The sequence below is a fragment of the Motacilla alba genome, chromosome 3 (assembly GCF_015832195.1).
Source record: "Motacilla alba alba isolate MOTALB_02 chromosome 3, Motacilla_alba_V1.0_pri, whole genome shotgun sequence".
NCBI classification, from domain to species: Eukaryota; Metazoa; Chordata; class Aves; order Passeriformes; family Motacillidae; genus Motacilla; species Motacilla alba.
Window position 1 is genome coordinate 51,046,237 of NC_052018.1, and position 22,672 is coordinate 51,068,908.

At 41.2% G+C, this 22,672-nt stretch overlaps 1 protein-coding gene across 10 annotated transcripts; it reads left to right on the plus strand.

Annotated features, from left to right (window-relative positions):
* The first annotated feature begins 7,604 nt into the window (after positions 1 to 7,604).
* Positions 7,605 to 22,668, plus strand: HSF2 (heat shock transcription factor 2). 10 transcript variants are annotated; one of them, XM_038130833.1, is made up of 14 exons: positions 7,605 to 7,833; positions 11,054 to 11,162; positions 11,374 to 11,501; positions 12,888 to 13,012; positions 15,026 to 15,101; positions 16,243 to 16,304; positions 16,419 to 16,503; positions 17,332 to 17,501; positions 18,784 to 18,896; positions 18,987 to 19,062; positions 19,627 to 19,732; positions 20,614 to 20,673; positions 21,272 to 21,356; positions 21,718 to 22,668. In XM_038130833.1, the coding sequence occupies exons 1-14, from the start codon at positions 7,675 to 7,677 to the stop codon at positions 22,005 to 22,007; spliced, it is 1,644 nt and encodes a 547-aa protein (XP_037986761.1). In that variant the 5' UTR covers positions 7,605 to 7,674; the 3' UTR covers positions 22,008 to 22,668. The 10 variants fall into 10 exon arrangements, 7 of the variants coding, with proteins under 7 accessions (XP_037986761.1, XP_037986756.1, XP_037986757.1 ...); XR_005256197.1 differs by lacking the exon at positions 19,627 to 19,732 and having other exon boundaries at positions 21,272 to 21,338; XM_038130828.1 differs by having other exon boundaries at positions 18,784 to 19,062.
* Positions 22,669 to 22,672: the final 4 nt, after the last annotated feature.

Below are 22,672 nucleotides of genomic sequence, written 5' to 3' on the forward strand. Positions count from 1 at the left end.
TTTCAACTGTTTTTGCGTAATTTTTTTAGCTAGCTGGATTTTGAGTAGTCTGCTGAATAGTTGTGTAAAGGAATTAGTCTGTAAAGTTACTAAGCCTGAGATCTGCTTTAGTCAGGATCTGTTTTCAAGTACTTTAAGTATTTTAAATACTTGAAAATACAATTGTCTTGCTTTTATTGTGCTTCACCTCTCTTCATAAATCCTTTGCTGGGAGGAGAGAATCCCAAAGTATAGTGCACCCTAACTCAAGCTTCTTAGCTCTTCACTTCCAGTGCTAGGACATGGTTTTGGCTGGGATGCTGCAACTGCTTTTGGATCTGAATTACTTGAACTGAATTATAGAACTGATATACAATAAAAGCTTACTCCCTCCAGGTGTCTAAAGAATTTTTGTGTGTGTATTTTTTAATCCAATTTGCCTGGATCTAATAGTTACTGCAGCCTAGTGTGGGAGGTAGCACAGCAGTAAAGGAGTGAAAAGCATTGAATAATACTGCATTGTAAAGGAAGACAGAGGGGGGAGAAATTGTTATTGAAGTAGAGTCTTCCATGTCCTTAGGATTTTTGCAGTGTTCTCTCTGTGAAGGAGCACTTAGTTGAAGTTAAGAGCAGCAGTTTCTTAACAATAATGTGGAGAAAAACCTTTGTTTTTTTAAAAGAAGTATTACTATGTTAATAGGACTTCTCCAGTAATATAATTAGCAAATGTGCAAGTGGAATTGTCCTAGTGTGTGATAGTGGCTTGGTAAAAGAGCTTAGGATACAGCTTTCAGAGTACAGATTCTGGTTCATAATACTTGCCAGTAATGCCTTGCTTGTATGAGAAATAATGTGGCTAGCAAGACCAGAGCAGTGACTGCCCCTCTGTACTCAGGACTGATAAGGACACACCTTGAGTCTGTGTCCAGTTTTGGGCTTCTCACTACAAGAAAATATTGAGGTGCTGGAGCGTGTCCTGAGAAGGGAAATTGAGCTGGTGAAGGGTCTGGACAAGTCTCACGAAGAGCAGCTGGGGTTGTTTAGCCTGGAAAAAAGGAGACTCAGAGGGGATCTTATCATTCTCCATAACTGCCTGAAGGGAGGGTATAGCCAGATGGAGATCAGTCTCTTTTCCCAAGTAATAAGCAAAGAGACAAGAGGAAATTACCTCAAGCTGCATTGGGGAGGTTTAGATTAGATATTAGGGAAAATTTCTTCACTGAAAAGATGGTCAAGCACTGGAACAGGCTGCCCAGGGAAGTGGTGGAATCCTCATCCCTGGGGATTTTTATAAGACAAGTGGACATGTTTTAGTGGTGGACTTGGCACTGTTAGGTTGATGGCAGGACTTGATGATCTTAAAGGTCTTTTCCAACCTAAATGATTCCATGGTTTTCTAATTTTCAAGTGCTTTGCTCATCCAGCAAAGTATGACTACAATCATAATTCCATGACTTTCAGGTGCTCTAACTTGTATCCCACTTCTGAAGGACAGTCCTTAATGATGAGGAGTGAAGTCAAATGAATATTAATTTATTTGTTATGTACCGAAAAGACATATTGTTGGGCTATGACTGTAGCTCTTCTCTAGAGCAGGGGAGAGGAGGAAGATACACAATGTTGAGACTACATTAAAATTCCAGGATAAGGCACCAAATATGTGCAAACCACAGACAGAATCTGCCAGAACTGTGAAGTCAAGATGCTCTGTGTAGAGCTCTTACATCTGCTTAATACAGAAAACTACCAGTTGCAGGGGGTTCTCAACTTAATGGTCAATTTGTGTGGGGAAGAATAAGCAGCTTAGCACAGCAGACAACACTGAGGCACATTCAATAAGGGCTTGATTACATTTGACCAACTTACCAAAGGTGATGACAGCTGCAATTGCAGTTACAGCATAGATAGCATTTCAGTCACCAGCTGTCCACTCAACTGTGGTGCGTGGCTCAGCAGTACTTTTAACCAAACTGGGAAGAAAATAGCAAAATCCTGTGGAAACTACAGTAAATAATTGCTTTTTTTTCTAGTATCTCTGGCAATACAGGAAAATTAGTAAATTTGGCCACGTTTCTGGAAATCAAGTAATTTTTTCCCTTTATAAAAACTTATGGGAGCCTGAACAAACAATGAGAACAGTAGATCAGGTACAGACATAGGATATTACAGTTCCACCTATTCAAATTCAGGTAAATTAGATTGAAATTAGCCTGTTTGGTTTGTTTTGTTTTCAGTCTTGGTGTTTTATGGTTTAAACAGGCTGTAGAGAGTTTTTAAATGGAGATTAGCATGGGGAGACATGATATGACAGAGCCCACACCCACAGAGCAGGTGTTTTTTATCCATTCAAATCATATCTCTGAACGGCCTTGAGAGCAGACTAATCTAATCTAATTTATTATTGAAAATAATGTTAATTTTAAAACTTAATGAGAACATTGTTGCTTTTCTCTGTCAAATGTATGGTTAAGGTTGCTCACTGGCACTTTGCAAAGGATTTCCACTGTGCTTTCAATAAGAATAAACCAATGCAAGGGACTTGCAAAACAATTCAATTCTGCTTTGAAGAAAGCTTTGCCATGCTCTGGAATTGAGCTGACAGAACAGTTACTATATGGAGGTCCTAATGTTTGGAATGTGATATTGCATGAAATGGAGGCCTTTGAATAAGTAAATAATGGATGTAATATGTGGTTTTAAACTAGCTTCTGTTGAGATAAAAGTTTCTTTTCATGATTTACTCTGATTTATGAGCCCTTCATTGTCACAATGTTCAGAACTTCTATGTAACAACATCTTCTTTGAAGCAGAGAAAATCGTGCTAACATGTTTTTGCATCTACTTTTCATTTTAGAGTAAAACAGTGTTAAGTTTGGATGACCAAATGAGCACAAATACTTTGTTTTTTTTTTCTTACCATTGAACTTCCATAATTACCAACACGTGGTCACAGCAAGCTGCTCTAAAACTTCAATAAAGTTTTCTGCCAGGTGTACAGCCCATGAAACCCTCTTCCCTCTTCTTTACAAATCTACCTCTTTTCAAAAGCTTCAGTATAAAGATTAACTTTGTAGAAAACCCTGAAAATCAGGTAATCTGGCCTGAACTTATTGTTAGCAGGTTAAGAAATGGGTTTCAACTCAGATATTATTTTGCCTTCTTTTTTTAAGATATCTTTTTTTTTTTTAAGGCTTCAAGCATTTTAAATCTGGAATTTTTTAAGACATTAAGTTTAATTGAATGCTATCACAACTAAACACTGCTATAGTTTGTTTAAAATATACCCTTTCCAAGTTTGTAACTTTTCCTCATATTATGAGAAAACAGTCTTTTAAGAAACACTGAGCATTTGCAAGGTGTATGGAAGATCTTGTCTAATTGGAAAAGTCTGTTTCAAGTATTCCTCACACATAAGCAAATAAGAAATGGATTCTACTTCTGTGCTATTTGCAAAGCAAGCTGTCTTGGAGGGTTTGTAGTCAATATGAATGTAGGTCTGAATTTTCCTTTCAAGAAAGAAAAAACACTGATCATGAATGGAAGATGGTTTCAGTTATCATAGCTTAATTTTAAATATACTCTGGGGAACAGTTATCAAAACTTAATTTTGAAACTTGATGCCAGCCTCTGTTTTATCTGTCTATTAAATATCTGGCATGCTGACTGTGCCATCTGTTCTTCCTGCAGGGCCTAAGAAGGAAAATTAATCACTCAGCCATCCAAAACACTGAGTGGTACTTGAATCAGATGCACAAGGATGGCATTAACACTAACTGAATAGATATTACTTTGGAAGATTAGTTGTCTTAGGGTGACTTTATGATGCTGAATTGTATCCCCATTCATCTGTTTAGCCCAGAAATAAGTTCTGCACCTTTAAAGCTAGATCAGAGAGTGAAGGGGGGAGGAGAAGGAGAAGCAGTGGAATGTCTGAGGTGGTTGTTTTCAAAACACAGAGAGCTTCAGCATTTTTCTCTCCTGGACTGTGTTGTCTGCAGCCTGGATAGACAGCAGGAGAAAACTCTCCTTTGCTTTTTAGTTAGTGTTTTTTAGCTAGCTAAGGCAGTGAAGTTCCCTGAACCATGTTTTTTTCTTTTTCTTGGAACTGTTCAAACCTGCTCTGGACTGAAGACCCAGAAGAACACCAGCAGCTCACACCTGTGGCCCACTGGGGCCCTGGATGTGGCATTTTCCAGTGCAGGAGGGACTGATGAGAGACTGAGCGAGCCGAGCCACAGCCCACGACAATGACTTGCTGAATTTGCCATCTCTTCAGAACAGTGAGAGGTTTTATTGTTTAATTTTTTTTATGCTTGTGCATATTTTGCTTGTTAAATAAACAGTTTTTTCCACTTTTCTCCAAGGAAATTTTTTCCTGAACCACTTGGGGGAGAGGCTTCTTGGGCTTGCTTTCTGGAGGTACCCCATTTGGAGGTTTCCTCCTAAATTTGCCCTAAACCACGACATTAATCTCTATAGAAGCTCTCTGAAATGTCATCTACCTTGCCTACTCTACCTGGTTTCATCACAAATACAGATATCTCAGACCATCCTTGGTTCAAGGAAGATTAATTTAAAGCTAGGCCTCTTAGGGACACTTGATTCAAGGAGATCCTAGTATGTGCAGAGCTGGGACTTCCAGGAACACTTTCAGTTACTTAAGTGGTGTAATAATTTTTTAAAGGTGGAAGGCTTGCACCACATTTGGCTCTGAGGTGCTCTGCAGTATTTGATCCAGCATGGCCTACTTGTGGCTGGCTGCCTGTGCTTGTTCCAGGGGTAACATTTGTGGAAGCTCAGGGTCTGATTTGTCTCTTGCTTTCATATGGATCAATACAGATGAATCAATAAAGATAACCTTCAAATGCTGGCCTTTCAGGCAGGGCAAATAGTGGTTGCAAAAAGAGGAGGGTATTGCCTTGTAATCTGTCCCCCTGCCTTTGTCTCTCCTGTCATTTTCAGTTTCTTGTTTTGCATCATGCTGTTTGTCTTAAGGAAAATGTGCAGACTGGTATCCCTTGGGGAGTTGACTCAGGCTTTACTCAGGGTCTGTTGTAACTGGAGTTCACAGAGATTGCACTTCAGACTTACAAGAGCCAGACCAACAGCACAAGCAGGGCTGTTGACCCCTGCTGCTTATCCCGTTGTAGGGGAAGAAAATAGGAAGTCAGAGGAGATAGGTTAAGTTGGTATCAGAAAATTATTGTTACATGGGGACTGCCTTGTGACCCCTACTTGTAAATTCCACTTGCTGTGGAATAGAGTCCCCATCCCAAATTATTGTTCTTAAAGCACATCAAAACTGGACTATCAGTAGCCAAAGCTTCTATAAGAGTACGGGAGTGCTGTGGGGCTGCCTGCTGCTTGAGCATGAGAGAAACAGACCAGTGATGGATGCGATTTTTAGGCATATGGGACGTCAAAACAAACAGAGAGTGATAGGAACAGCTATCTAACCTTATTCTTTGGCCTCCTGCCCAGATTTGAGGTGCTGCTAACTATGTAGCCTCCCCATGAAAGCTGTGGAAAAAAAGCACTGGAAATCAGATGTTTCCTGTTGGCAGTGCTCCCTTAGTCCCTGAGCACTAGGTCTTAGTTGGAACTCTGACTTCTGGGGAAACCATGGGCCCAAGGGAGGGGGAACAAGGCTCAGGAGAAACAGCGTCTGCTGGGGCTTGAGGGGTTAGTTCAGGGATGTGGGAAGAGATCTGAATTCCCAATATTTCACAGTACCTGAGGAGTTTTGAAGTGTTAGGTTTTTCCGGAATGGGAAGGGTGAGAATTGCACCATGGAAGATTTAAATAGCTTGACCTGTCTCAGAGCTGATAATTACCAGATTTCTGCAAGCTAAGTGGAGGAAAAATTTACTGCGGTGTGGAAAAAGATTACAGCACTGCTTATGAAGATACTGGGGAGTCAAATAGCCCCAGATTAAAGACTGGTGAGTTTTGCAATGGCTGGATTGTAAAATAATGTAACCAGAAGCTTTATGAACAGGGACAAGCAAGTACCTTGTGCTCAGACCTCATGAGACAATAAAAACCTAATGGAAGCCTTACTTGAGTCGTGCATTGCTAACACTTGATGTTAAGTATTAATAAATAACTTCCAGTTCTTAAGCCTTAAGGCTCCAGAAGAAAACTTTTTTCCCTAAACTGGGGTTTAGAAAGAAAGTTTTAAAGAGTTGCCTCAACTGTAGGACACTGGAAATCAAGTTACACAGTTTTTATCATCATGGTGATATTCGGTCTACTAGGGAAATGAAAAAAATTAAGTGCATGGTTCCACTTCTGTCTCAGCCAAAGACATCAATACAGGGGTTTACCTTTTGAAGTACTGTCCAACAATTCTGCAAATCCACTTCTATTTTCAAATGGAAGTCGTAAACAAGAAATATAAGATGCAGAGCAATACTGAGTCCAGATTAAGTCACACCATATTCTTCTCTCTGCTTATCTAGCATTTGTATCTGGATAAACAGAATCCGGTGAGAGCTTGCTGCATATGTACGTCAGGATGAAAAATCGCTTGGAAAATTACTGTCAATTCGTGTTTAAATTCAAAAAGAATTAATGTAAGTCTTCTCATTCCAAATATTGACCCTGAAAACTTAGCAACTGTGACTTCTCAGGAATAGAATAGTGAATCTCAGTCAAAGAGTTTGTTATAGGCTGTGGTAGGCCACTAATGATGACAAAAGGGAAGCTGTGTGATATACAGCTTGAAACAGAAATACTGAATTCAATTTTCCATCCAGCTACCCCTCTAAAGGTTCTGTTGCCTTTCCTGTGCCATTGTGCTTCATTTTCACTGTAAACAAGCAGATTAAACTCATCTGAGATTATGTGAGACTTTTTGGAAAAACTTCCACAAAAATATTAGTAACACTACCACTCAATGAAGGTTTGTAGTGAAAATACTAATTTTAGTTCCATAGAGCAACTTCTTAAAAATTATTTGCAGTTAATATGTGATTAAGTGCTGCAAAATACTTGTTAGAATATTTGGGAAAAAAAAAAAAAAAAAAAAAAAGAAGTGCATTTCAACATTAATAGGCTGTTTTCCTTGAGATACCCAGTTTCTTTTCACAGTTTCAATAGCTGCTGAGTCTGAAGTCGAAACACAAGCTGCCCGGCAGAGTGGTCTGCTTGGGGCATGCCTGAGACGCTTTTGGGGAGCGTTGGTTTGGGCGCTCCTGCCGTGCATACTCCCTGTGTACTCATGTTTTTGAGCTGACTAGCTACTCTTCACCTTTCTCCCAGATGGTTCGGAAATGCTAGGCTGAGATAAGGCCGTAGAAGGCCGGCTCCGGGCACTCGCCCGCCTTTCCCGGGGAGCCGGAGCGGGAGCGCTCCAGGCTCGCTCGCCCGCCCGCCTCCCTCAGCCGCGCGCCCGCCCGCCCCTCGCCACGCGCCGTGGCCCCGCCGGGAACGTGCGCCCGCGCGCCGCGGCCCCGCCCCCCGCCGCGAGGCGCGCCGCTATTGGCCCCGTCCCCCGCCCCGTGCCGGCGCTGTTGTGACACGTGAGGGCGGCGCACGTGGGGACGTTATGTAAGGCGCAGGGGGAAGGGGCGGGGCCGGCACGCGCGCGAGCTGCGGGGCCGCCGCGCATGCGGGGTGGGGGCGAGGGGCGGGGCCGGGCCGGTCTGGTTGCGCTCCCTCCCGGACAGAGGCCCCGGAGGCTCCCGAGCGACAATGAAGCAGCAACAGCAGCAGCAGCCGCAGCCACCGCCCCCGCAGGCTCCCCAGCAGCCGTCGCCTCCCTTCGCCAGCCCGGGGGTCCCGGCCTTCCTCAGCAAGCTGTGGGCTCTGCTGGGCGAGACCCCCAGCAACCAGCTCATCACCTGGAGCCAGGTCGGCCCCCCCCCCGCTCCCCATCTCCTGCCCGCCCGCGTATGGCGGAGCCCCCGCCATCACCCTGCGCTTCGCTCCGGCGGCCCTCGGGGCCTGCTGGGGGCCTCGGTGTGCCCCTGGGGAGGACGGAAAATCAGGGCACGGCCACATGGCTTGGTTGGGCTTGGGCCGGGCCGGGCCGAGCTGAGCTGAGCTGAGCTGAGCTGAGCTGCTCGGCAGAGGCCGGCTCGCCTCTGCCCTCAGCCTCTGCCTTGTTTTTTAACTGTGGAGTAGGAGCTCCGGTGCCCGCCCTGGGGGCGCGTCCCCGGCTCCGCTGCGGAGGGTGGGGAGTCCGTCTGGCGGCTCTGACTGAGCAGGCTCGTAGGGGTGAAAAGAGGCCCCGGGGCCGGAGGATTTTGCCGTGCGGTTAAGGAGCCGGCGTGTGGGGAGCGTGGAGCTGCGGGGGCATTTCCCACCGCGGGATGGTGCGTGCGCCCGGAACGGGGCTCGCCCTCTGTGAGCCGGGGCTGCGGGAGAGCTCCGGAGGATGGGAAGAGCGGCGTGCTCAGGCCGGGTGGTGTTTCCTGTGTGCTGCCCGCGGGGCCGGATCCCGCAGGGGCTCTGGGGGGGGTGGCCACGTGGGGCATGGCCGGGGCCTTCCCGGGCTCGGTGTTCACCTGCTGGGGTGGCGGGAAGGGGCTGGGCCACAGGGGAAGTCGAATTGGGCACTAGTGTTCTTACAGTGCAGCGAAGGGCTGGCAGCTTGCTACAGTGAGCATCATTGACAGTTGTGCTAAAGCCTAAGCTCATATTTTAAAAATAGCTACTTCATTTGTTCCTGATGTGCTGTTTTCAATAAAATCTTGTTCTCAAATCGTATCAATATCTTTAAGTGGTATTGAGTTAAACTCAGTTAAGAGCTTCTTATTTTAAACGCTGTAGAAATAATGAAGTGTCTTAAATATTTTACTGGAAATCGTTTACCAGTACCTTCAGCCAAAACTTCCCCAAGAGGGAAGCAGGAGGCCTCAGTAGGCAGCTTTTCTATATTTTCTTTTTTCGTTTTGTTTTGTTTTAGGATGGGATTTTTTTTTGTGGTGTGTTTGGATTTTGTCTTTTTTTTTTTTTAATGTTTATCTAAAGTAAACATACCGATACCTGTGTAGGTATCCTTGTGTTATTTTTTTAATTAAGAACAGTTTAAATAATTGTCTGAGGTTCTGCAAGGCTGTTTCTAGAGAGGAAGGTCCACCCATCACAGTTGATATTATTAGCAACCAGCAGCTCTTGTGGGGAGAGGTATTGGGATTGTTTGTGATACGGGTGAGGAGTACCAAAGGAAGCACTTGGAAGACTGCTGTATGCTGGAGTCATTGGCACGAGGAGTTGACAATCATGTTTAGCTGTGTAGCGAAGCTTACAGGCTTAACGTCTGTGCAGCTCTGCTGTAAATGACTGTCAGGGCAACAAGAGCTCGTGGATGTGTTTCCCAGATTTTCCTGTGCTAGGCCTGGACAGTGTCAAGCTGATGATAAAGGGAGGCATCACATTGAAGTTGTCTGTTGGTGTCACAGGTCACCGTAATGTCACTTGGTTCAGCACCTTGAGTTTGCGAATTTCTCACACAGCATTGGCTAAAATAGTCTGTTCTTGCCATTTCTTTTGCTTCTCCTTTTTCTTCCACTGATTGGTTCTCAGCAGGAGGTAGGTAGGCATTACTGGGAGTTTTAATCTCCCTACCTTACTCTCTGTGTTAAGGCCTAAGTCATCCAGTGGAGAGCCATTTGTAACATCCTGTTTCTGGTGCTCCCTGCTGATTTGCTGGAACAAGCTGTTGTGGTTTAACCCCCACTGCCAGCTAAGTACAACTCAGCCACTTGCTCACCTCCCCACCCCTTGGTAGAGAAAGTAAAACTCGTGGGTTGAGATAACCATTTAAAACTGAAATGAAGGATAACAGTAGTAAAACAGAAAGAAAACACAAGAAAAACAAATGCCCAATACAGTTGCTTACCACCTGCAGGCCAGGACCCAGCCCATGTGAAAACAGCAGTTGGCCCTCCTGCTGGATAACTCCCCAAGTTTATATTTTGGGCATGATGTTCTATAGTATGGAATATCCCTTTGCCTAGTTTGGGTCAGCTGTCCTGGCCATGCACCCTCCCAACTTCTTGTGCACCTGCTTGCTGGCAGTGCTTGGGAAGCTGAAAAGACCTTGACTTAAGGTAAGCATTGCTCAGCAACAGCTAAAACTTCGACTTGCTATCAACGTTATTCTCTCACTGAATCCAAAACTTGGCACTCTACCAGCTACTAAGAAAAAAATTAATTCTATCCTAGCTGAAGCCAGGACACCCGCCTTTGGACAAAGACCTTCATATGGTCTTACAGTTGGTTCTTTAAGCTTCTTGGGATCACAGAGCTGCTGGCATTTGAGGATAAGAGAAGTGCCTCATTAAACTAAAAAGGCCTCTTAAGAAGATGCAGGAAAAGTGTTGACATTTGTTGAGGCTAAGACTTTTTATTAACTACAGGGTGAGAGTATTGTGGATGTGTAGACAAAACTCAAACCATTTTGAAGTAGGCAATTTGCATTCTGCCAATTGCTTGCCCTGTAGTTAAATGGAGTGCTGTCATTGAAGAGCAAAGAGCTGAGCCTTCTATTTTAGTTAAAGCCTGTGGATTAAATAAAAGATCAGTCTTCCCTCACAATTGGCATTCCAGAAGGGGAATCTTGCTTTAGGTGGCTGCCTTCTGGTAACTCCAAAACCCAGTGGACACCCTCACCTCTTTGACAGCTCCATCTGCTCTCCAGGTCCTATCAAACCAGTCATGCTTTTATACTGAAAAGCAGGCAGGACTGTCAGCTGATTGTTGGTATTTTTTCCTTGCTCAGGTTCTTTGCTAAGATTCCTTACCAGGGCTTCATTCAAAATTGATAGTATTGTCTTGTAGTGGAACTGTGATAATTGCTGGTAGACAGTTATTTCATATCTTGCCAAAGTAGTGTGCAACAATTGAGACGTTTGCCTTCAGATACAGGTAATGGTGTAAATTGATAGTACTCAGTTGCTTTGCAGCTGCAAGGTTTGTACCGTTTTTGTTTTGGAAAATTGTAGGCAAGCAGATCAGTAACGTACCATGCACAAAGGAAACATTCCAATCTGATGATTAATTCTAAAAGCCCAGTGTGTTTTCTGCTATGTTTTTTAAGTGGTGTAATGTATCTCTCTTGTTTTAGAATGGAAAGAGTTTCTTGGTGTTGGATGAACAGAGATTCGCAAAAGAGATTCTTCCCAAGTACTTCAAGCATAACAACATGGCAAGCTTTGTCAGACAGTTGAACATGTGTAAGTTCCTGGATTTTTGCATTCTAGCACAGTTCTAAATCCTATATATAAAAGTTAAGTTATAATTTCCTTTGAGCAGTGACTTTGTGTTCTCTGCAACTGGATACTATTCTTATCCTCAAAATTGGGAACAGGATAGTTGGAACAGCATATTTTGAATTTCTTAATGTGGGTTTTGAGGTTTTTATTTTCTTTTGTTTTTTTTTTAAAGATGGCTTCCGTAAAGTCGTCCATGTTGATTCTGGAATTGTCAAACAGGAGCGAGATGGTCCAGTAGAGTTTCGGCATGCATATTTTAGGCAGGGCCGGGAGGACTTGCTGGAACACATTAAAAGGAAGGTTAGTGAAAATCCAGTATGTGGAAAACCTGTACTATTCAGTATTGATGAATGGCTAAGTTCATGTCAAGTTTAGCTGCAGGATTGTGAGTGCAAATAAGTTCAGACTTTATGGAAACAAACTGCCCTGCTTTCATTTGTATCTTGAGCTTGTTTAAAGGTATTTTGGGGGATTTGACAAGGCTTTTTTTATCTGTTTTGCTGTCATTGTAGTAAAGTTTCACAGGTGGCAAAAAAGCCTGAGTTATGTAATATGACAATTTGCAAATGAGTATTAGAAGTGTAGAGCATGCTTTGACTTTACCATCAGCAATGTAAGAAGCTGCTCATTTATGTAGCTTGTTTCAGAACAAAGCTACTGTAAGCATTAGACTTCACACCCAAGAGAACTGGGCAAACCTATAAACACATTTGTTATGTTTCTGAAACGTGCTCTGCTGTTCCTGAGTCAAGTGGATATAGGTGGCAAATAGAAATAGGGCAAATGAAACTGGATGTCATGGTTAACTACAGCCAGCAGCTCAGCCCTACACAGCCACTTGCTCGCTCCTCCCATGTCAGGAAGTGGAAGTGAATTGGGAGAGTAAAAGTGAGAAGACTCGTGGGTTGAGATGAAGGCAGTTTAATAAGTAAAGCAAAAGCTACACATACAAGCAAAGCCAAACTGGGAATTCATTTACTGCTCTCCATGGGCAGGCATGGAGACATCCCCAGGAAAGCAGGGCCCCATCACATGTAATGGTGACTTGGGAAGACGAATGCCATCATTTTGAACATCCCTCCCACTTCCTTCTTTTTTCCCTCAGTTTTATGTGCTAAGCATGACACCATATGGTGTGGGATGCTCCTTTGGTGAGGTGGGGATAACTGTCCCAGCTGTGTGTGTGCCCTCTCAATTTTTTGTGCGGCCCCAGCCAACTGGCTGGTGGAGTGAGGTGAGAAGCAGAAAAGCCCTTGACTCCATGTGTAAGCACTGCTCAGCAGTAACAAAAACATCTCTGTATTGCGAGCACTGCAGCACAACTGCACAAGTCCAAAACAGAGCCCCATGTTTGCTACTATGAAGAAAATTACTCTGCACCAGCCAGAACCAGCACAGGGTGATGTACTTGTTATCACCAGGTTATTGTGATGGAGTTATGATGAAGTAGAGCACTTGGGAAAATGCCTGAAGAGTCAGGAGTGTACACAAATATTTGTAACAACTAAATCTAATGTGGTGACAGCTGTGTTTCTAGTTTGGGGTTTTTTTGGATGCTTGGTTTATTATTAAATTAAGTGCATATTTTGCCAGCATTAGTAAGAAAATGTACTTCATCATCAAAAGAGAATAATAGTTAAGCATGAGTTAAGGGAAATGTTGTTTCTGGATTCTGATCTTTTAAAGGTTTCTTCTTCAAGACCTGAAGAAAACAAGATCCGTCAGGAAGACCTCTCTAAAATAATATGCAGTGCTCAAAAGGTGCAAATTAAGCAAACGACTATTGAATCTCAGTTGTCTCTTTTGAAGAGGTAAGTTGCTTCATCGGTATTTGATCCTTAATGCTGAGTAATTGTGATACTAGATACTGGACAAAGACAATTCTAGGTGTCTCTTGATTTCTGGTTGCCTAATTTCAGTTATTGCTTTAGGAACATAAACTTCCACAGAAAAATTGCTTTAAAATTGAACTTTTTGATATTATTAAAAGTTTCAGGTAATGTTGGTGTTTGCAGACCTGTCTAGTAGTAGGCAATTAAATAACACCATAATAACAGTTCCATATAGATGCTGAATCTGAATATTTTAATCAGCTCTTAGTATAAAGGATGCTGGTTTTCGTCTTCAAGTTTGGAATAGTTACTGTATTTGTTTTGAGGCAGAGTTTGGTTTGTGCAGTTTGCATATAATACTTTTGTAGGACAATTAATGTCTTTGCTCATTGTTTTTATTTTCCTGCTGTTTTTGTCCTCATGCCCCACTGTTAAAATTTTTGGAAGAGTTAATACCTATGAATATGTATTTAGAAAATCTAATTTGGAAATTCATTAGTTACCTTATTGACAAAGAAACAGAATTGAAAATCCAAATGTAAATAGAGTTTTTGTAAAATTTCATTACTGCCTGCTTAGAAATTATGATTTATTCTCAACAGTGAGAGAGATATGTGCCACAAATTACTTAATCTTTTAGAATATGTAGATACAGACAAGATACATAGGCATAAGGTCATGCACTGTAAGTCACATCACCTCAGTAGAAACTCTGTTAGAGTTTCTATTTCTTCTTTTAGAAGATGGTGTCATGACAGTGTACCTCTGTAGCAGAAGTCACCGATTAGTTCAGGTTTTAAGAAGTAAATTCTCTCATTTCTAGACTTCAGTTCTTGTGACTTGAGTGGTAGAATATTCAGAGGCAAACTTCTTTTGCTTAGGCATGGTCTTTGTTAGAATCTGGCCAGTCTACAGTAAAAATCATATTTGCCCTTTTGAAATCCTAGACGAATTTGGGTTGAAAGGAACCTCAGAAGGCCATCAGGTCCAAACTGCTGCCCAGAGCAGGGCTGGCTTTTACTTGAATGACAGCCAGTTGCTAATTAGCTGACAGTTTGTAGAGATGAGAATATAAGGGTTGGTCTTAGACATCCGTATTGTCATCCTGTCAGTTTAAAGTGGTTGAGGTAGAAACTGGAGCTAAATCAGAAGACCTGTTCCTACAAGACATGTTGAGAAAGCTAATGAAAAAGCTGAGTAAGTTCAGAATCCCTCACTTCTGCTGTTAATTTTGTGATGGAACTGTACTCTTAAGTCGTATCTTGGACATAGGAGCACTTTGAGGAGCGAGTAGTACTCTTCATCCCACTGCATATGAGCTGCTGTTTCTGAAAAATTAGTTTAAGGTTTCTTAAAACCCCATACACCAGTGGAGTTTGCTTCTTTGTGTTGAAAATTAAACTACAAAAGAGAGGAGGGTGGTATGTTAACCCATATTCATTGATGCTTTTGGTGCTCATTATCTGCCTCTTAACATGGCATACATGCACTGTGGAAGCAAAAAGGTTTGCAGTTACAATAGGGCAGTAACCTGTTGTACTGACAGTTTTACACTGTCTCAGTAATTGGAGTCCTGCGAGTCCTGGAAGAACCAAGGTTTCTAAAACGGCAGTGTTTCATGAAAACTGCTACCTCTGACATGGTCCTGTTATTTTTTTATCACCTAACATGCCTGTTTACTGGAGCTGATAGAGGTAACTGTTAAATGCTGATAGTTAATTTTTAAATGCTGAATGTATGGGTAATGATTATTGCCAAATTGGGGAAATTTTTTTATTTGCTTTAAAGCAGATGGAAATTCTCTGCAGGCTATTTGTTGTGTTTGGGTCTTTGTTTCACAGTTACTTTCCAAGGCTGCTTGCTGCCTGTGTGACACTCCCACACCAACCCCCAATCTAGAAACACATTTCAAAGAGTTTTAATGAAGCCAACTGATCTTTAACAAAAATTAAATACTAGTTTTAGTGTGACTTTTAAATAATTTTTAAACAGAGAGAATGAATCCCTTTGGAGGGAAGTGTCAGAACTGAGAGCAAAACACTTGCAACAGCAGCAAGTTATTCGAAAGGTAAGGCTTCATTCAAGTGTCGTGTGTGCTTGAGTGAGTGCTTCTGAAGTAGGAATGCTTTGCCACGTTACCTTGCCTTGCCCTCACACAGCTTTTTATAATGTCAGATCTCTCTTTAATAGAAAAAACAGCAGGGTGCTATATGATGAACAAAGCCTAGTAATGCATTCAGGGTATTTTATTGCATAAGCAGAAAATAAGGCCAAAGTCTTATAAATATTTTCAAAGAAAGAGGCTCAAGAACATCCTGCATCTGTTATTAAGTTACACTTAATATGGTCCATCCATTTTTTATTACTTTGGGAATCAGATGTCTAATTCTCTGTCAGCTGCTCGGGAGAAACTTGCTCACTGCAAGAATTACAAGATTCTGTATTGTAAGTTCACTGCTGCCCCACTTAACTGACCTACTGACTGTGTATTCCTAGTTACCAGAGGAATAGATAATTGAGTGGAACCTATTGATAATATGTTAACTTAGATTATTTAACAGTTAGATTTATGATCTACCAAAGCTGATATAAATGCATAGAGTTTATAGATCTATTTTTTTAACATATCAGAAAGGACATTACTGCAAGTAGCCTTATAGCAGAGACTTACTGATTTTTTTTCCCAGTTTCTTCAAGCCAGATACATAGTTTAAAGCCTTAGATTTAAAGCCTAAGAGAAGGAAGGCTAACATTTCAGAAGAAATGACAGCTGATGAATACTGTCAATTGTACATGCAATTTTTTTTCTGAATCTGTCAAAAATGCCTTTCACCAGAACCAGGTTCAGGTTATGTATATGGCCCACATCCCTATATGCCTTTTGTCATTGCTCATTAGAATTCTTTTAATCATTTGAGTTGCTGCTTGTCTTTCTGTGTCTTGTATGATGTGTAAAAGCTGGCTCTTATCACCTGCTACGTGAAAAGTCTTTAACAATTGAATAACTATTTAGATATTATCAGCACTGTTTTTTACCTTGATTTTTAGGTTTTTTAAACAGCTCTGTATAAAAGTTATCATACAAAGAAAGTGTTTTGCTGTTTATGTGTAGGTTTTATTATTGGTGTCTTTTGCTATAAGATGCCTTGGTACTTAAGAGAAACAATTACAAAGTAAAGCAACCAACAGTAGTGTTCTCTCCCTTACAGATTGTACAATTCATTGTTACCTTGGTGCAGAATAACCAACTAGTGAGCCTAAAACGCAAGAGGTAAATATGGTCTTGAAAACTTTCTGTCCACTTGATAAACTGACAGGCGTTGGTGACTAATTACCAAAGAGGTGGTTTTGAGATGGCTGCCTTACTTTGCTCTTTCTGATGTAGGCCTCTACTTCTGAACACTAATGGACCTACAAAGTCAAATGTATTTCAGAAAATTGTGAAAGAACCAGCTGACAGTAGCCACCACGTAAGTTTTCTATTATGGGTACTCTCTGTTTGGATGAAGTGCCGGTGGGCAGATGGATCAAATTCACCGTCGTATGGAGGCTATAACACAGCTGTGTACTGAGAGCTGTCAGCTTGTCCAAGTAATAGGCTGTGTTGTTTCCTTTCAGAAGCTGAAGGGGTTGATAATCACCATTCACTTTCCAACATAAGCACGTATAAACCAGTTATGTGTGTATTAAATACATGATTGTACTGAAAGCAGTTTGCTTTTAAGAGTGGTGCTGTTAGAAATAGCACGTATAACGATGCATTGTTATCTCTGGAATGTGGCATGCCTGGCCCCATACAGGGACAAGTGTCCAGTGTGTTGCTCTGCAAGGCAGTATCCAACCCAGCAAAATCATGTCATGTTCCTGTTACATTTGAATTAGTCACACCCCTGAAGGTTGTTCTCTGCTGTCCAAATAATAATTGGCCAGGAAATTGTTAAAACAAGTTCTGTAGTATGGCACTAGAATTAGTAGCTTTATAACAAAGTACTGTTCGAACAGCATTCACTGTTCTAATATTTTTAGTTCTAATATCTGACAGTGCAAGTATAATTTTATTTCTATGCCTGTAGTATTTACCAATTCTTTTTCCTGTAGCTGTTATTCTCCAGCTTGTTTATTTACTTGTATGACTTTTTCTATTAAACACAGATTTGTACAAACAGATTGTAATCTCCAAGGTGTAGAAAAGCTTAGACTTCCTTAGATGTGAAGCATTTTAAGATACAATGATAACTGTCAAAATGCTGAAGCTCATTGTCCTTCTGTGCCTTGACTCTTTTAAAAATGATTCTCAGGTACCTCTCAACAGAAATGAGGGCTTAAAACAAAGGGAACAGATTTCAGATGATATTGTTATTTATGATGTCACTGAGGATGTGGGTGAGGAAGAACATCCCATGGCTGATGAAGAAAATCTTCCTGTTACACCAGAAACAAGTGAAGATACCACTTCAGATTCTTCCAAGTAAGAAGTCTCAACAAGTGTGTGTTGATAAATGACTTTCAGTGCTGTATAACATGCACTAATCCAGATGTCTTAGATAATTTATTTTAGTGAAGTGGTTTGAATTATTCAACACTCATGCACATATAGAAACTTTATCTGTGAATTCACACTAGCTTTTGACTTACTGACCTCTGGATTTGTTCCAGAATAGTTAATTGGCTGTTGGAATATTAATATCAGGAGGATAGATGGAAACTGGTGAAAGCAGTCTGTATTATTGCATAATAGTTAAATATACTAAAGCCAGAGTAAGAGAAGTTTTCTTTACTTTTTGGTTATGTGTACAGACAGGAACGACTTCCTTTGTTTTTCCAGGTTTTTGTGGAGAAAAATTTACATGTGGTGTTTGTCAGGTTTTGGTGTGGTCTTTGCATTAAGCCAATTAATTTCAGGGTTCTGGATTTTTTACAGTCCAGTTGTTTTTTGTGATTGTGTTCCTTCCTGTCTGTACTCCAGTACTACAGAAGTTCTTCATCTCTCAGCTGCAAGTGTTCCAGGGATTTAGATTCAACTCTCTGCTTGAGTAGCATTGGACTGTGATAGGGCCTGTATTATGCCTCAAGGAAAAAAAATGTAATATTTGTAGCTTATTCTTGAATTGGCACTATTGTTCTTGCTCAGCTGATGCCTGGGAATGCATTCTCTGATAGAAAAGCTTCCTGAGAAAAAGGCTGTGATAGAGAGGCAACATAGCTAATAGCTTCTGAAGGGTTAAGAACCAGAATAGGCATGAAAGCAAATCATTTGAGGCTCGCTCTTGGTTTTCAGGTTTTGTTCCTGGAATGCGTAATAAGGTTAACTACAAACCTGTCATCTGGGATGCTTTGTTATGGGTGCTTCAGAGTTGATGCTGTTCAACAGGAAATATACAAAATATTTACTGTGTGTCTGGCTTGATGACCTTGTATGATTTGGTACATACTTCACATTTATATCCAAGCTTATAGTGGTTCTAGTGACGAAAGTGTCAGTGTTCCTATATCTCTTCAGCATTTGATTACTGTAGTCTGGCTACAGTTAGTGTTTGCTAACTGAGCTGCATTAATTGTATTGATCATTACACAGCCGTATCAATGGAAAATAGATATTTTGAATCTCTTGTTGTGTTTAGTATTTAAAAGCAGTAGAAAAGCTTATTGCCTGATAGTAGCTTGACAAAAGTGAGAGGTAACTAAACCTGTGGAATAATACCCATTTAAATGTGTATGAAATGCTGTAATTAATTTATCTTACATTACAGCTGTAGCTGTAGCTACCATTCTCCCGATATTGTAATTGTGGAAGATGATAACGAAGATGAATATGCCCCTGTAATTCAAGGGGATAAAAACACTGAATCAGTTGCTGTCCCAGGTAATGATCCAGCCAGCCATGTCAGTGACAGCACAAGCCCACTCATGTCAAGTGCTGTACAGCTGAATAACCAGTCAACTTTAACTGCAGAAGACCCTGTCTCTGTGATGGATTCCATACTCAATGAAAATGGAGTAATTTCCCAGAATATAAATCTTCTTGGAAAGTGAGTAGTCTGGTCTTTTGTTTTTTCTACTATTAGAACTGATTATTTGACTGAAGTAAAAAGAATTGAATAGCAGTTTCTACTGAGAACTTTAAACTTACAGGCTACTGTTATTCCAGCCAGTTTCTGAAGATCCTTCTGTTTTAAGTATTTTAAGATGCAGCCTCTGATTTTAATTGTTGAGTGAGTTGAGATGTTTAATCTGGCAGTGTAATGTTGTGGAGATTGTTTAAACCGTCAGAATTTATTTTTGTTATTCCTGCAGGTGGATTAGACCCATTAGGGCTATGCAAGAATTGCATCTCTGCTAATGTCATGTAATAGTGTTATGTTGGCGTGATTCTTGGGATACCTTTTCCAGAGCACCTGTCTGTTGACTTGGGTTCTCTTCTAAAAAGGCTAAAAATCTTCATTTTTCCAGAGGCCATTTCTTGTGAAAGACTTAGTTCATTCTAGTTCTGGTAAAGATTTTTAGATGCATGTAGTACATCTGTGTAAAGCTTACTTAAGGATTTCTCTTACTTTATTAAGGGATACAGCAATAAAATACTGTTTGCCTTCTAGAGTTGAACTTCTGGATTATCTGGACAGTATCGACTGCAGTTTAGAGGACTTCCAGGCTATGTTGTCAGGACGACAGTTCAGCATAGATCCAGATCTCCTGGTTGATGTAATTTTGACTTAAAATTAAGTATATTCATAATAGGCTATAGGAAACATTTGTGTGTATTGTTGCTGTTTATTATGGATTTAAATCACAAATGATCTTTTTTCCTTCCCTTTACAAAGCAAAGCTATAAATATTTATAAGTTTCTGGAGCACTGGTATAAGTTTTATTGCTACACCACTGCTCATGTAAATGCTTAAGTTTCTCACTAAACAGTGGCTTTCTTAATGAAATAATGCTTGTATTTGTTGCGATGTGAACTTAGATGTCAAGTCAATTAATACTCTTGCTTGGAAATAACCCAGCACATTATCTTTGGTCTTCTCCATGAACTGGGGTTAAAAAGAACCTTCCTCCCTGTAGCAAGACCATGTTGCTGGCTGGTGCAGGGTGTTGTCTGCCATGACTCACATGTCCCCTCTCTGAAGTGCTGCTCTCTGTCCATTTGTCCCTTAAGCCTAACCTGGGCCCCAGTGCATGAGGTTACTGCGTCCTGGTGACATGTGGCTGCTGAACCTGCTGGAGTGCCTGTTGGCCCCTCTCCCACTTCACTGAGATCCCTCTTAAAAACACCTCTGCTCTCCACTTACTGATGGCTCCTTCCAGCTTCGTGTCACTTGCAATTTCATCCATCTTGCAGACAGAATTATCTGTGCAGCAATGTCAGTAAAAATTGGTGTTATAAGACTGCAGGAAACCATGTTAGATGCCACGCAGTTGTTCCTTTTGCGATCAGGGTTCATGGAATTCCAAATAGTCTCCAGTCCTCATAGAGGGTGGAGTAAGTACAGAGGCTTTTCTCACACATGCAGAAGCAATGGTCTTGTATTCTTAATAGCAACATTGAGATACCTAAAACTTGGATGTCTTTTGTCTTATTCAGCTTTTTACAAGTTCTGTGCAGATGAATCCCACAGATCATGATCATATCACTAATACCAAAGTAAGTCTTAAATCCATTGCTCAACATACGCAGTAGTGAGAGATGCAAAATTCACTCATCTTTTGCTGTTTTCTTTACTGGAATCATGGCACTTTGTGCTCTGGCTTTTAAGACTTGCATGAGAATAGGAAGACTGCAGCTGAGTTCATCCTGTTGGGCTTTGAACAGCAAAGGAAAAAGCACCCTAATTAATTAGTATTGTCCTTTAAAACTTGTATTACCTCTACATAATACCAGTCTCTTGACTTTTGTATCCCAGGGATTTTTTTATTTGCAACATGGTGTGCACTCCTTTCAGAATGGTTTCATTTGTATTGTCTGGTGGGAAGAGAAACCAGTAATAAGCAGTGAAGCAAAGATGTAGCACTTTTGGTTTGTCCAGTTCATTTAAAGCATTAGTTTTGGTTCTTGCTTTGTAGCCTGTGTTTCCATTTCATGTTTTCTCAGCCAGGGCGTGTTAGTGTGGGTAATACTGATTATGCCACTGCATCTTATCGCAAATAAAAAAAATAATGTTTGTCACAGTCATTCAGCTGTACTCCAGTGGCATTGGAACAGGCTTTATAAGTGTATTTTATAAGTTTGCTTTTGTTCCCAGGTGGAGACAAAGGGAAAAGAAACTAACAAGAATAATGCTGGTGCAGCAGCTTCACAGGAAACGCAAGGTACTAAGCCCAGATCAGGTTAGTTGTAGTAAACTATTGAAACATTTCCACAGCTGAACATTACTCTAAAAGCCATCTCAGTTATTTGCTCCTTATCTGATTTTATGTTATGCTGATAAATAACCAAAAGACAATACTTAGTGTATTTGCTTTTTAGATTTTTGTCTCTGCACTAGGTGCAGAGAAACGGATGTTTTGCAGGTGAATTTGCACTAATAATGTTATGCATGAACATAACAATTTTTAAAAACACGAACAGCTATCTTTTTTTAGTAATTATTGTTCAAATAAGTACAATGTGGGTTGGATTTCATTCTTTCCTTCTGCATGTAGAAAGGCACATGAATTGATCTTCTGGACATTTTTTTTTCCCCCACAGATAAGCAGCTGATACACTACACTGCGTTTCCACTCCTTGCATTCCTCGATGGGAACCCAGGCTCTGTTGTTGAGAGTGGGAGCTTCACAGCTGAAACTCCTTCCACTGTTGAAAGGTCCCTGGAAGGGGAAGAGCTCCTGGAGAGCAGCCTAGATCCACAGCCCACCCAGAGCAAACTGGTGCGTCTGGAGCCACTGACGGAGGCAGAGGCGAGTGAGGCCACGCTGTTCTATCTGTGCGAACTTGCCCCAGCACCCATGGACACAGACATGTCCTTCTTGGATAACTGATGTGAGGGAGGCTCTGTATATAGTCATGAAGATGAACTATTTATTTAGAATATTGTTTGGTATGAGAGTTTTTTTGTACATCACTGTTTTATGTAACCAGATATGTGGAATCTGAAGTACCTTTCCTATCTTATACAAGCAGTTGTTTAGCTATGGAGTTAGACAAGCCACCAGGCACAGCTGGCACTGCTGAGCCAGGCTCCTGCTGCACTGCTGTGAACACTTGGTGTTGCCCACATTGCTCGTACTGCAAGTAACCAACACTTGTCAACAGTGAGCTTTGGTTTATGGTTTCTTATACTTCTTGTCTTACGTATGATGACATAAACTAGTAGTGTATGGTTAGGGAACACTGACTTTCTGTATTTTGGGGTTTTCATTTTTTACATTTTGTTTAACACACATGAGGCTTTTTTGGGGTGGGGGGGACCAGGACCTGCTGTAGGCTTTTTTTTTCCCTGCTTCAACTGGGAACAAAGTGCCTGTACCTTGCTAAATCTTGGTTCTGCCTTACTTTCACTTCAGTGGAAGTGCTCACACATAGCACAAACTGGGGAAAAGTTCTTGACAGCTGCCAGGCCCCATGACTGCATGAGTACTTTTAACTTGGACCATCTATGCTGACAAAATAAATGTTACTTAAGTGTGATACTTGTCAAAAGTTT

Bases quoted from the DNA above. Each gene is read 5' to 3' on its own strand.
- HSF2 (XM_038130828.1), top strand. From the start codon at position 7,675: ATGAAGCAGCAACAGCAGCAGCAGCCGCAGCCACCGCCCCCGCAGGCT. The intron at 13,013-15,025 runs GTAAGTTGCTTC...ATTTTTAAACAG, and splicing joins CAGTTGTCTCTTTTGAAGAG to AGAGAATGAATCCCTTTGGA. The intron at 17,502-18,783 runs GTAAGAAGTCTC...CTTACATTACAG, and splicing joins ACCACTTCAGATTCTTCCAA to CTGTAGCTGTAGCTACCATT.